Source organism: Panicum virgatum, chromosome 4K (genome assembly GCF_016808335.1).
Source record: "Panicum virgatum strain AP13 chromosome 4K, P.virgatum_v5, whole genome shotgun sequence".
In the NCBI taxonomy this organism is placed as follows: Eukaryota; Viridiplantae; Streptophyta; class Magnoliopsida; order Poales; family Poaceae; genus Panicum; species Panicum virgatum.
Window position 1 is genome coordinate 44938914 of NC_053139.1, and position 13797 is coordinate 44952710.

The following is a 13797-nucleotide window of genomic DNA, read 5'->3' on the forward strand; positions in this document are numbered from 1 at the left end:
TTTGTTTACTAAATCTCTTCCTGCTACTACATTTAGAAAATTTGTTCGAGGAATTGGAATTGGATTTTTGAAAGACCTGCAGTGTTCAGGGGAGTCCGCCCCTAAATATTTGCTATTGCTTTTGGGTCCTGAAGATCCTATTAGATATAATCCAGAAGATTATAATACATCCTGAAGATGTTAATTACACTCTTTTCTTTTATGAGTTTTCCAGAAATTTCTCATGTAAGATTTTTAATGAGGCAACAAGTATAATATATTAAGCGGCTACGATGTACTCTTTTCTCCATTCCATTTTTTTCCATTGGGTTTTTGGAAGGAGTTTTTAACGAGGCATATGCTAGTCGCGGTATTCGCCCAAGGAGGAGTGTTAAGATATCCATAGGGTTGGAGATAATAATGGGCTTATACCGAATATGCCCCTGAAGGATTGACTCTATATAATGGAACATGTACCTATCATTATGGAATAAGAGATCAGTGCCACCCACATTTGTCTCTTCTGTGCTCTTTGTGTGCTCGGGATTGGGAAGAGAGACGGGTCTTCTACATCTTCTCCACGTCTCATCTGCTGCCGGGAAGGAAACGCGGATCGGCGGATTCGCAACGACACCTCCATCTTTAACACTTTACACGCGCCAAAGCGCCCGTCCCTCACGGCTCCTTGGCTCAGGCAAACGGAACACGGGAAAAGCCCCCAACCCACCGGCGCGTCACGGCCGCGGACCAGCCGATCGATCACGAGCCCGACGGCCACAAAAAACCAAACCAATCCGAGCCCGCGTTCCAACACCACGCCGCAAAGGAAACCACCACCCAAGACGCCCGAGCGATCGGCCAGGTCTCCAACGTGCCCGTGCCGGCGCCGGTCGATCGATCGATCAACTAGCCGGGCTCTCGTCCGTGCCGGGTCGGTCACAGCTCCTGGTCGACCAGGTCGTCGGGGGACGGGGAGCCCGTCAGGGAGGCGTGGTCGGCGAGGAACCGCTCGGCGATGGCGGCGTGCACGGCGGCGCCGGTGGGGAGCACGTCCTCGTCGATCATGAAGTAGGGCGAGTGGCCCGTGTGCACGGACCCCAGCGTCTCGTTCCGCACCCCGATGTAGTAGAACCCCGCCGGCACCGCCTGCGAGTAGAAGGAGAAGTCCTCGGCGCCCATCATCGCCGGCACGTCGCGGTAGCCGCCCGCGCCCAGGAGCTCCGACGCCACGCGCCGCACGTGCCCGTACATGCGCGCGTCGTTCACCGTCGGCGGGTAGAAGCTCTCGTCCTCGAAGAAGTCCACCGCCGCCGCGCACCCGTGCACCCGCGACTGCGCCGCGATCACCTCCTCGATCCGCCGCCGCAGCTGGTAGAAGCTCGCGTTCGAGAAGGCGCGGAACGTGCCGCCCAGCACCAGCGCCGCCGCCGCCGCGCCGCCGCCGGCGTCGCTCCCGTTCACCACGGCCACCGACACCACCTGCGAGTCGAGGGGGTCCGCCTCGCGGGAGACGAGGCTCTGCAGGCTGATGATGGTCGACGACGCGGCCAGGACGGGGTCCGCGGCGGATCGCCGCCGCCGCTGCTCCCGGCCGTGATCGTCGCCGCGGATCACGGCCTTGAAGAAGCCGCAGCCGGCGAGGAGGGCCCCCGTCCGGGACCCGATCACGGACGTCGGGTGCTGGTGCGAGACGTGCACGGCGAAGATGGCCTCCACGCCCTCCAGCGCGCCGGCCTCGATCATCCGCTTCGCGCCGCACCCGGACTCCTCGGCCGGCTGGAACAGAAGCTTCACTGTGCCCTGCACGTACCGAAATTGCCAGCGAAGTTCAGAGCTGCTATGCTGTAACGTTTTTCTCATACTAGCAAGAGAAATTGTAAATGTATTAAGCTTCGTAACAATCCTAAGATGATCATTCTCCGAGTCAAACAATGAAAAGTTTAAGATCATTAAACCTAAAAAAAAGAGTTTAAGATCATTATCCAGTAATAAAACCGACAAGTAGATTGAAACTTCGAACCTAATTTCTGCGCCATTTCCTACTCTTGTATATCGACGTAGCAGTACATGAGAGTCTAAGCAGTAAAAATTTGGATGCTCTGGTTACCGTACAACTGTGCCACCGTGCATAGCTGAGTGGTTGGTGTAGCCTGTAGGGATTGGGACAGGTCTGCCGAAGATGGCGACACATTTGTTACAACGCCATCACAAAAGGGACCAAGGTGCCCTGTACTCTTGTCATCGTATAAATCCATAGAGGTACAGAGAGACACTTGCAACTTATTTGCTGTGGCATGGAAAAATAGAGTGGTAGATGCCGTTTCGTGTCAATCGCTAAGCAAGAATACATTTAACATATCCAACATATGACACTTGCAGGATAACAGTGCCTTGTCATTTGTCAATGGTAGCTAAAGCCTAAAATTGGGGCATAAAGAAGTGGCAGTGACACTAATCAGGAGGCATCTGATGCTTGAAAAGCAGTGAACCAACACCCAAGGAGTGCCGTACCAAGTACCAGCACCACATTGCACCCAAGAAGAAGAACAAAATGCAGAGGAATAACCTTTTTTTTCCCCCTTGATGCAATACTAAAAGGCGCTCGCTACAATACAGAGCCAATGACACTGCACCTGTCCTCAAGCAACGGGCCAGATGAGCACGTGGCGAAAAGAACAAGTGCTCACTCGCATGACCCCTGACGCTGAAATTAGCATGATGCCACGACAGCATCGATAATCGATCACCGCATCTGCATTTCTTGAAAGAACGGATCAACAGAGTGCAGACTGCAGAGGAATAACTTTATCCCCTGATGCAATACTAAATGGCGCCCGTCAGTCACAAGACAGAGGCAGTGACACTGCACCTGTCCTCCAGCATCGGGCCAGATGCACGTGACGAAAAGAATTAGTGCTTCTTGTTTAGAAAAAAAAATAAAGAATCAGTGCTGACATTAGCATGATGCCATGACAGCACCAACCGATCACCGAACACTAAAGTGGTGGCACATCATTTCCGCACTTTGATACTCGTCTTAAACTATCGTTTTGAGCGGAACCTTTTTCCCAACGCGAATCTAGCGACCAAAACTCGGATCACGTTTTAAGTTAAATTAAAAAAAAAAAGAAAGTTCAGATGATACTTTTTTTCTTTCCTGAATTTAAATGTTCAGAGTTTCCGATGACATCAGTAAGGCAGCGGAGACTCCCTTGCACGGCAAGAGATGGAGGCTCGCTGAAAGAGATGTGGCAGCAGCTGAGCTAGTTTCAAAGGATTTTCCAGACAGCTAGCTGATCGAGCTGAAACTGAGAGAGTGAGAGTGAGATGGTGGCGGGGGCGCGTACCTTGAGGTGGTGCTCGCGGGCCTTGAGGATCCTGGCGGCGCCGAGGAGCATGGCCACATGCGCGTCGTGCCCGCACGCGTGCATCTTCCCGGGGTTCCTGCTCTTGTGCTCCCACTCCACGGCCTCCTGGAACAAACAAAGCAAGGCACGGGAACGCGTCGTCAGCCAGCAGCGCAGTGCCGGGCCAAACCTGGAACGGCAGCTCGCCGTGCCATCTTCTCTTCAGAAAAGCGGCATTTGGCGCGGAGCCAAGCCGCTGCTGTTGCCGAACACGCATGAGCAGACAAACGGCGATCGGTCCGTGTCCGTCCGGGCGTGAAAAGAAGGCTTTGCTGGTGAGGTGTTTTTGGTCGTAAAAACTGAGAGCTGCCGGTTCTGGGCACTCAGGCGGATCAACTTCCCGCGGCGAGAAGCCGGCCTGCCTGTCCGGGGTTCACCAGCGGCCGATGCCATTTCGGGCAAGAGACGAGAAGCTTTTGTCCCGGTTCTCCCAGGACGGGGCTCCCGATGCGATCGATCGGGGATTCGGCCGAGATGGCGCCGCGATCCGCTCGGGGATTCAGCGACCACAGCTGGGCGTCAGGACTGAGGACGAGCTCCTCCACGGCCTGCCCTGTTCTCTCGCTCACTCTCCGTTGCGAGTAGTTTTCAGTGATAGCAATTTTTTTTCTTTTTCAGAAACTTTTGGTTGCAAGGACCACTGGACCATTGCACCACCAGCAAGTAGGCAGGCCTGGCCACCCACAGGGATGACAGGCAGGCAGAGGCCCTCATCACAAGGGGCGCATTGCTCGCAAAGGAGGCTCACATTTTTCACAAGAAAGGAAACATGGGACACCCGTGCGGCCCTTCCAGGTAGCCTACGCGCAACCACCCAGAGGACCAACAGTTTCTTGCACGGAGGACACAAGCCTACGCGCATCGCCAACTAGTACACCCTGTAAGCCTGTACGAACCCCTCAGCCTCTTTAATTTTGTTTTTAAAAAGGAAAATAGTAGTTTGGAGAGCAAAGGAGAGGGGGAAAAGCAGAGAGAAATTGACCGTGTTGCTGAAAGATCGTCATGCATTAGCTGACAGTGCAGAACTATTCGCATAGTTAATTGGTGCACCATCTCATCCATTAAGCAAGTGGGTACACTGCGGTTTCTGGATAGTTCTCAACTCGAAGAAGGATGTGCTAACAATTCATAAACTGAATTATGCAGAAAATTAGTAGGAAATATTTGAATTTTGTTAACAAAAGACGTGAAGCACGAGAAACTTTTAAAAAAGATGAGTTGATCGATCGATGTGCAGTATATATGGCGCGTGTTCAAAGCGTATGGGAGTAGCAGTATGGACACGTCCATGCACAAGGCGCGTACCTGGATGGGCAGCGCGTCCATGTCGGCCCGGAGCGCGACGACGGGCGGGCGCCCGGTGCCGAGCGTGGCGACGACGCCCGTGCGCGCGAGCGGGTGGCGGAAGCCGACGCCCATGGCGGCCAGCTCGTCGCGGACCAGGCGGCTGGTCTCCACCTCCTCGTACGCCAGCTCGGGGCGCTCGTGGATCCGGCGCCGCACCCGCCGCAGCCACGCCGCCAGCTCGGGCCGCCCCGCCAGCGCCGCGATCTCCTCCTTCCACCCCAGGTAGTACCTGCCGCCCCCGCCCGGCCGCGTCCCGCTCGCGTTCGCGCCGCCCTGCGCCTTGCCGCCCACCTTCGCCACCGACCCCGCCGCGCCGAGGATCGTCATGCCGTCCTCCAGGAACGCCGCCGAGCCGCCGACGGCCGGCGCGAGGGTCGCCGCCGGCAGCGTGGCGAGCAGCAGGAGGACCGCGCGCAGTGCGCGGCCGCGACGGCACCCCACGGTTGCCATGGCGGCGTGGCGCCTGAACAGAGCAGCTAGCTGGCTCGCGTCGCGTCGCGTGCGGGCAGTGGGCGTGGGCAAAAGCGGCGGCCTAGCACTGCGCGGTAGGGGCAAAACGGAGGGAGGCGGGGGAATGGCGGGGATTAAATTAAGGGGAGCAAGCAAGCAGCGACGACAGATTTTTTTCCCCCTTTCCCACCCCTTCCCGCGCGCCTCTTTCTTCTCGTCGTCGCCTCACCTTTCTCTTTCCCATTCTGCCCCTTTTCAATTCCGCTCGTGCCTGTATCATTGTAAACCACTCGCGCCCCGCATTATTTTGCGCGAGGCCGGGCCCACGCTGACAGTGACGCGTCAGTGGCCGCGGCCATCAGGATTGGTACTAGGAGGAAGTGGTTTTGTTTTTTTTAAGAGCAAAAAAAATGTTCTGGATTAGTATGGTTCAGAACCTCAGGTTCAGTGGCTTGCTGTGCTTGCCGGCTCGCCTGTGACGGGTTGGCGTCGCTTGTGGCGTAGCGTCTGGTGTTGCGACCAGCGTCAGTGCGTCACCGTTCCAGCACCGGCAGTTTTGTAATGCAACCGCACTGCTGGGCCCTCTTGTAGCCCGATCGTATTTTGTAATCATCTGGCAGGCGTCAAAAAATCGGCCAAAGTTTTAGATAAGTTCTGGGCCCTGGGCCCGTGACCACGACCAAAACACAAGTGTGGAATGAAAAGAGGGCAAAATTTATTAAGCCGGATTCGATTTTAATTTCTGAGATGCGATGGGCGGTAACTGTCGGGTGGGATCGCGTGTCGCCGGGATTATTCTGGCAGACGGCGACCCGCCGCGCGGGCGGGCCGGTGCGGCGAGCCACCACCCAAACGCACAAGACTTTTCAGCGGCGCAGGGCGGATGGGGGCCACAGTACCAGCGCTGGCGTTGCGAGCATGCAAGTATTCATGAGCCGCGGGTGGCGCTGACAAGAGTCAGACGAGTCTGCTTGGTTAATTTTGGGCGTATTTGTTTCCGCTTATGGGGCGCGTTTGAGCCAAAAAAAAATGCGGAATAAACCTGCCAAACAGCCGGCGTTCAACGCGCGTTCGAGAACCACGCATCGCAGAATAAGCAGCAACTTCAACGTGCGGACGCGAAATCGCGAGAAGCGAGCTTCCAACCGCGTTTTGCTTATACGCAGCGTGCTTACGCCCGCCACGGTTCCAAACAGGGCGTTTAGCAGCGACCCCTGCTTGCTTTCGATCTTGCTGTGCATGGGCGTGCGAGGTGGGTATTCATAGTGGAGGAATGGATCGGAGGCTCTTTTTGTGAGTGATACTGCTACAAGTAGGGTTGGTAACAGCTATGACTCTAGTGATCTCCTCACAGCCCAACAAAGTCTTTAAATTTTTTAGCTCGAGCTCAGCCTTTTTAGAGCCCGGTCCTTAGATTTTCTAGTTCAAAATGTTGGGCCCTACACCACCTCTAGCTACAAGGTTTGAGATGGAGAAACTGGCTCGCTTCGTCTATTATAAGTTTGATAGAGTTCATAGAGAAGACACTATTAGTAGCTAGCCCATCAAATGAAGTGGATGATGAAAATATAATTTATTATGGGTCAAATTATTTTCTGTAAATTTAATTTAACTTAAAGTCCTTTGAATGGGGCCAACCTCATAATCCCGTGCCTGAGATAAATTTGCATTGACGAATTTAGGCCATTGTTTGTTGGTTACAGTCGTAGTTGTTGCAAGATTTCCTGCTAGCTAAGTAACTAAGTCCCACGCGCCAATGATTCTCTTAGACTTAGTAAGGTGTGTCAACAGTTTCGAGCACCTAAGTTCTATCAAATCAACTTTAGCAATTTTTCTATGATAAGTGGTGTAACCTTAGTACATGAACCAAACATGTCCGAAATGAAACTTTTGCCCCCACACCGATGTGGAACAATTTTAAAGTTTTGGAAAAAATATATATATCTAACATATCTCCTTTTCTCCAAGTGATTTGTGTATGGCTCCTCCACATCAAAAGTTATTTAATTGTATAAAAGTCAACACTTTAAATAGTCTAGTTTTAGCACAGAACACACAATATAGAGCATCAATATTGTCACATGATCTGAGAGTGCGAAGAGATAGCTTCTACTATATATGTCTCTTCCTCTTCTCTCTGCTCTAGCTGGACAAAAGTATGACGTGGCAGGACTACCAGCTCGCTGACGTGTCATGCTGGAGGTAGCACGTCAGTTTTCCAACGCTTGTTGTCACTATTTATTTGAACAATAGCTATGCCCAGTTCTGCTTCACTTTCAAAAGTACCAAGGCAAACGCTTTCATAAAAAAAAAAAAGAGAGAACCAATTCAAACAAACAGTAGGGTGCTGCATGTTTTCCGCATTGGTTGCGCCTGCAGCCTATCATGCCTTTTCTCATTTAGTAGACCAAACTTTAATTTCGCACAGTACGGGCCATTATTACGACTTCAAACCACTCCGATGTGACGCACATAATTCTCTGAGACCAACGAAATTTAATCAGGAACCATATGGTACACACACGTGAAAGAAGCCATGTGTTTTTTCTTTTCGAGCAACAAGAGGCCATATGTTTCAAATAAAAAAGTCATATGATCTAACATGCCTAGCACAAGGGATTTGGGGGCTGTTTGGTTTGGAGCCACACCCTGCCACGACTAAACTTCAGCTGCCACACTAACTTCGGCTGTTGTTTGGTTCGCATCGAGCTTCGACCGCCACAGCCTTATCTCCTTGTTGTTTTTCTGCTGCTGCTTGTCTTCTGGTGTGTGCCAAGTGTGGCGAGGCTGTGGCGTGTGGCGGAGGATTCGGACGCCACGGTTGCGGCAGGCCACACTACGCCACATTGTGGTGTGGCAATGGAAGGCCAGCAACCAAACGTGGCCACCTCAAGTGTGGCCTAGCTTATTTTATTTTAACCATCAAAGTTTGGTCAAATCGTTTTATATAAACCAAATCAGCAGCTGTCCTAGCATCTACTATATATAAAACCGCTCATGAATATCCAAGCCCAGCGCAGTTCAGGTTGAGCATTGTACATAGACGCCGAGTGGTGCGCGCCTGCGTCAACAGGGAGACAGAACCGTGGCCGGAGCAGGAGGAGCCGTATGCGCCGCCTGCCCTGCACCTTTAGCGCGTGGTGGAAATGAGCCACCCACCCACCCGTTCTCCCCCGGCCGGGTCCTTATCCTGCCACAATTCCGGCGGGGATGACGCTGCTCCGGCCGGCCTCGTTTCGCGGGAGGCCGGGGGACCAGGCCCGGCACCGGCACCGCCGCGCTGCTCGGCCGCACTCGCTGTCCCGTAAGGCCGCTGCCCGGCGATGCAATGCAACGTCGCGATCAGCCGTCTCCGTTTCTGCTCGGTTGCTGTAGCATGAATACCCTGGCCGGGTTTGGAAGGGTTTCTTCTGCCGTGGCCTACCATACAGGGTAGGAGGCAGGCGAGTGTCAGCCTGTCAGGTCGGGTAAGGTAACAATCAATCACCGGTTAGCTCAGCTGAGATCGAAAGAAGAAAGCAAGATATCAGGCCACGGCGCCACGCCAAGGCTAAGCCCGTGTTTAGTTACAAAAATCAAAATTCCAAATTTTTTTTTCGGCACCTGCATGGAGACTTAAATCTAGACAAAATAAAAAACGCATTGCGACAGCTATCTGTAAATGGCGAGACGAATCTAATGAACCTAGTTAGGCTGTAATCAGGCGCTAAATTGCTACAGTAATGCTACAGTAACAACCTCTAATGACGGATTAATTAGGCTCATTAGATTCGTCTCGCGATTTACAGACGAGTTCTGTAATTATTTTTGTAATTAGTCTATATTTAGTACTTCAAATATAGAAAGATGCCTTTTCAAAATTTTTACATCGCGCAACCAAACGGGGCCTAAGCATCGGGCGCGGTTTCGCTCGCCTTTTGGCGCCTCCCCGATGATGCTTGGTCGGTTTCGAGCCGTTTTCTTGCGCCGCCCGGCATTTTCCAGCCTGGGGTGCCAAACGTTTCACAATCTCAATATAACTGGTGGAGCTGTTTTGCCAAATGTTTTTCAAAACGGCTTCGGCTCCACCCGAAAAGCCGCTCCACCAGAGGAGCCGGAGCCGGAGCTGTTTTTTAAGGAGCCGGAGCTCTACCAAACGGACCCTTCTTTTGGAGAAAAAGTGCAGCTGCCTACTGCTCGCGGAAAAGACAGTCTTCCTACTACTTTCCATGCTTATTAAGCGAGCAAATCCGGAGTGGCAGCACGGAACTTCTCAGCTCGGAGAAGAATCGTGCCGGGCTGTCCGATCCGTCCCGGGGAGCGATGCGCCACGAGCCCACGAGGCAAACGTGCTGGGGCGCAGGCGGCAAGCGTGTCCTGTCCGGCCGCCGGCCGGTCTGAAGAAGCGGATGGATAGCTCCGGCGAGTGATGTGTGGCGGCTGGAGGTGAGTGGTCGTCCGGTTGAGTGGAGAGGGCACGTAACCACCAAGGCAGCTGGTTGGGCAGTGGTGGCCTGGTAGGCACGGTACCTGGCCACCTGGTCATGCTGCTCTGCCTCAGCTACGCGCCGGCGCACGGTACGACGCGCTGCCCAGGTGCCAGGTCGTACGGGCACGTGCGCGGGCGCACAAGGGACACGACCGCTAGACACTCTCAGGGGGACCCGACGCACCCGTGCCCTGCCGCAGCGGGCGCCTGGTTCTCTGATCGGGTCGACGCGGCACGTGCCAAGGCATCTTCATTCTTCAAGAAGAAGGGACGGGTCGACGGGATGGTCACGGGAAGGCGACCACGGGATGGAGCTGTCGCCGGAAAAAGGGCGGCGGCGCCGGGCGCCACTAGGAATCTAGGATCACGTTCGTCTCGCGGCGAAATGGATGGGAACAACACGGAGAAAAAGGCATCCGCCGGTCGCCGCTTAGACTGACCCCAACGGTGATGCATCACGCGACGCACAGTGCTTTTGCATCTCCGACGGTCCTGTGCGTGGTAACAACGAGCTTCCAACATGAGAGCTATAAACGAAAGGCATTTTGGCTCGGAGGAGAGAGGAGACGTAAAAATAGCATCCCTCTCTCCTCGATGCATCTCACAGACAAGCAATGACTGTAGCGCGGAAGTGTCAAAATCTCCAGCTGCGCGCGAGAAACGGGTCCTCTCCGGAGCAACAAGGCCATACGAGGTGCTTTGCAGGCGGCCAGCGACAAGATCTTCCACGCCGAGACCTTCGGCGGCACAAGCGACTACTGAATCGACAAGGTGCGTTGCCCCCAATCTTCACTCCTTCGATCTGTACAAGGTATTGCCTGATTTCAGTACTTGGATCGGCATCCCATGTTGCCGGCGACCATAGAAGGTAGGTAATTTGTTTCAGATTTGTTTTTGGAATACAAACTTGTAGATCTGGGGTTGGATTGGGGATTATCTGTATGTGGCAAGAGGGGGAGGGAGAGCAGGGGATCCCTCGGATGTAGGGTGCTTGATTCCCCTGCCTGCTCCATTGTTTCTTTTCTTTGCTGCTTGTACGTGTTGATGCGGTTGTTTATGCACAACTTTGCATATAGGATTCGCCCTTTCATCAGATGTAGTACCAAATTAGTAGTGTTTGATTGCAACAACCGTGGGAACTTGTGTTGTAGTATACATGCATTTTCTCCTGAGCATTGACCTCAATGTATCTACAAAGTACCTTCTCCTGAAGTGGTCCTCATTGTAAAGTGGTCGTTCAACAAAGTAATCAGCCATCAATTGTTTATCAGCACCGGCACGATCACGGTTGTAAACTCGATGTCCTGGAACAGAACCCCCCTTCGACGTTTCCACTGCAGCATACAAATTGCAGCGGCAGCTTCAATCTCATCGTCCTCGTCCCTGAGGTCAGAACTACGACCCAAGGATGAAAGTCGAAAGTATTTTGATGCCATATCTGAAAGAAATAAGCAAAATCTGAAAACATAGACAGTACACCATGAATGGACACTAGCGTAGAGCGCGGCACTTGTTTGGCTCGCCTCTCACCATTTTAACAGTACCACTCGATGGGGAGGAGAAAATACGCGGGCCCTAGTGTAGAGCGCGGCACTTGTTTGGCTGGACTCCCGCCATTTTCACAGTGCTACTCGATGGAGAGGAGCAAATGCGCGGGAATGTAACTATCAAAGCCCGCCAACCAGCAATATAGCTCCTGCTGTTGGAAACAACGCGTTTTTACTGCACCGCGCAATACTGTGCACGCGAGGCAAACTTAGTTTTGCGTCGGCAATATGCCTTGGGGTCAGCCTTAGCTTGGTTGCGCGCTGATTGCGAGTTGCGACGACATGTTGGCTCCGGTGTCCGGACGGCCATTATTGATCCGTAATCGAGCTTTGGTACGTTACCTCGGCACCTCGTACCTGTCCCGTGGAGTCCCTTTCAGATAGAGAATAGAGAAGAGTAGTAACGCATCAATCTCCTGCTAGAAAAAGAAACAATACTGTACAGTACTGGTGCTCCATGTGTTGACTAACTACTAATACAGCTACAGGAGACCCTGCTGACTCTGGGCTCTTGGCCACTGCCGAGGCAGCCGCAGCCAGCTAGAATAGGAAATTACTACCTCCTTCTCAAAATATAATAAGTTTTTTACTTTTCAAAGTCAAACATTTTTATTTTTGACCTATAATATCTCAAAAAATAATTATTTTTAAATAAAAAAGATTATATTTTATGATAGTTGGTTTCATTATGAATAAACTAATATCACTTTTATATTGTCAAACTTTATATTTTTTTACCATCTACTATTAAAGATGAAAATGTTTGACTTTTAAAAGTCAACAAATTGTTATATTTTGGAATGAAGGTAGTAGTTATTGCTCCTGCCTTGCGTTGTTTCACGTAGACAGCGACCAGAACCAGAGCAACTAAACTTGGTTTGATGACGGTGTTGTTTCTTCTGCTGCAGACGAGACGACGCGGACAGTATCCTCGCCTTCGCCTTTCTGCGTCTTGAGACGCCTGTCTGGTCCGTTCCGGGGCCGTTTCCTCCGCGCCCGGGGCACTGCCAATCTGGGGCGTGTTCATGGTTCCCGGGCCGGGCTGGCACGTTCGCTGGCAGCACTAGCGTTTCCCCGGCGACGGCGGTGGTGACAGCGAGTAGCGGTGGCCGGTGGGGGAACCGTGCGCGGTGCGCGCCTGTCCGCCGGCGTCTGGGTCCGGCTGGGGTCCTCACGGTACTCCCCGGTGTGCCTCGCACGAGCAAATGTGGCGAGACGCAGACGTGAACTCACCCGCCCGGATCCTGATCGATCCAGCTCGGCGACCTGACTGGCAGCCTGGCACCACCAGTTCGCCGCGGATTCGATCGGAACGGAATCAGCGGCGGCGGCGAGTGCCGAGACCGGCGACGAGCGCGCCGCCGCGTACACGCGGACGCGTGCGAGACACCGGCCGGGCTGCACCCGCCGCGTAGTGTGATTCTTCATCTGAACGAGCCCCGCACGTGCGAGGAGCATCGATCGGCGCTGGAAGAGACAGGCACAGAGTCGTCGCAGAGAGGTCGGGAGACGGGACCATGGATCCGCCGCCGACGGGGAGGCCCTCGCCGTGCTTGCTTTCTTTCAGTGGACGCGCTGTGTGCGGCCCATATACTCTGAAAGTAAATCGAGCCCATTAGGCCCACGTTGATGCGGAAACACCGGCCCGAGAGAAACCCCACGGCTTCCCGGCGATGTTTGCTGTCCCTCGCTTCAGCCGATTTAGGACTCTGCAGGAGTTTAGGGTTCATTGAAAATCGACATCAAAGCTATATCAAATCTATGTGTAAACTGTGATGCAAAACGTCCTCGAGTAATGCGATGCGGGGAAGAACGGGCTTTGTTTGTTTTGTATTCGGCTTGTTCTGTGTATTTGGCCATTGGTTAATTTCGGCCGTTCTGCTCCTGAAACTATTACTGATTTTCAGGATCCCAGAGCTAATTGCAAGATTAGTTGCTTTTCATATCCTTCCTGAATCATGAACATTCTGACTTGTCATTCTGCTTGGCAAAGTCCTCGCGGTCTACTTTGGGATTGCACTCTTCAGAGAGATTGCGTAGGAAACAACGAGCACAGCAAAATGATCTGCACGCACACGATATCAGAAAACCCAACAGGTTCCTGTCCTTCAAAATTAGCGTGCTACCACTTGCTGATCCCGATCATGATACGTAGACGAACCTCAAGTTTGCATCAACGTCAGCTACCGTCAGGCTCGGACCTTGAGTCCTTGACCTCGGGCACGGCGAACTGCAGCAGAAACAGAGACTACGTCCCGTCCGAACTCCCGGCAGGGAGCTCCTCCGCGCTGAGGAGGACAACGACGAGCCGTTCACAAGGAGGACTTTTGAACGGCGTCCAGGAGCACCTACGACGTGCCAGCCGTTGCGTTCGGCGTCCGCCGGCGCGCGCGGCGCGCCATTCCTCGGCGACAGGCTTTTGGACGCACGCCGGCGAAACCCGAGTGCGGCGACGCGTCCGGCGGAGGCCCGCCGGACGCAGGGGCAAGCCAAAAGCGTGCGCAAGCGTGAATGCAGCCGCCGCCCGCCGCCGTGCTTGACGAGAGGTGGACCGAGCCCCTGGCGTGGTCGGGCAACGACCAGGGGGTGGACGGTAAAT

The 13797-nt window shown here is 53.4% G+C and overlaps 1 protein-coding gene across 2 annotated transcripts; it reads right to left on the reverse strand.

Moving 5' to 3' along the window:
* Positions 1 to 184: 184 nt before the first annotated feature.
* Positions 185 to 5365, reverse strand: LOC120704305 (IAA-amino acid hydrolase ILR1-like 6). 2 transcript variants are annotated; one of them, XM_039988648.1, is made up of 3 exons: positions 4692 to 5351; positions 3327 to 3452; positions 185 to 1779 (listed from the first exon to the last, which is right to left on the reverse strand). In XM_039988648.1, exons 1-3 carry the CDS (start codon positions 5181 to 5183, stop codon positions 916 to 918), a joined length of 1482 nt encoding a protein of 493 aa, XP_039844582.1. In that variant the 5' UTR covers positions 5184 to 5351; the 3' UTR covers positions 185 to 915. The 2 variants fall into 2 exon arrangements, with proteins under 2 accessions (XP_039844582.1, XP_039844583.1); XM_039988649.1 differs by lacking the exon at positions 3327 to 3452 and having other exon boundaries at positions 4692 to 5365.
* Positions 5366 to 13797: the final 8432 nt, after the last annotated feature.

Bases quoted from the DNA above. Each gene is read 5' to 3' on its own strand.
- LOC120704305 (XM_039988648.1), bottom strand. From the start codon at position 5,183: ATGGCAACCGTGGGGTGCCGTCGCGGCCGCGCACTGCGCGCGGTCCTC. The intron at 3,453-4,691 runs GTACGCGCCTTG...TGTTTGTTCCAG, and splicing joins TGGACGCGCTGCCCATCCAG to GAGGCCGTGGAGTGGGAGCA. The intron at 1,780-3,326 runs GTACGCGCCCCC...CGGTACGTGCAG, and splicing joins CCCGCGAGCACCACCTCAAG to GGCACAGTGAAGCTTCTGTT.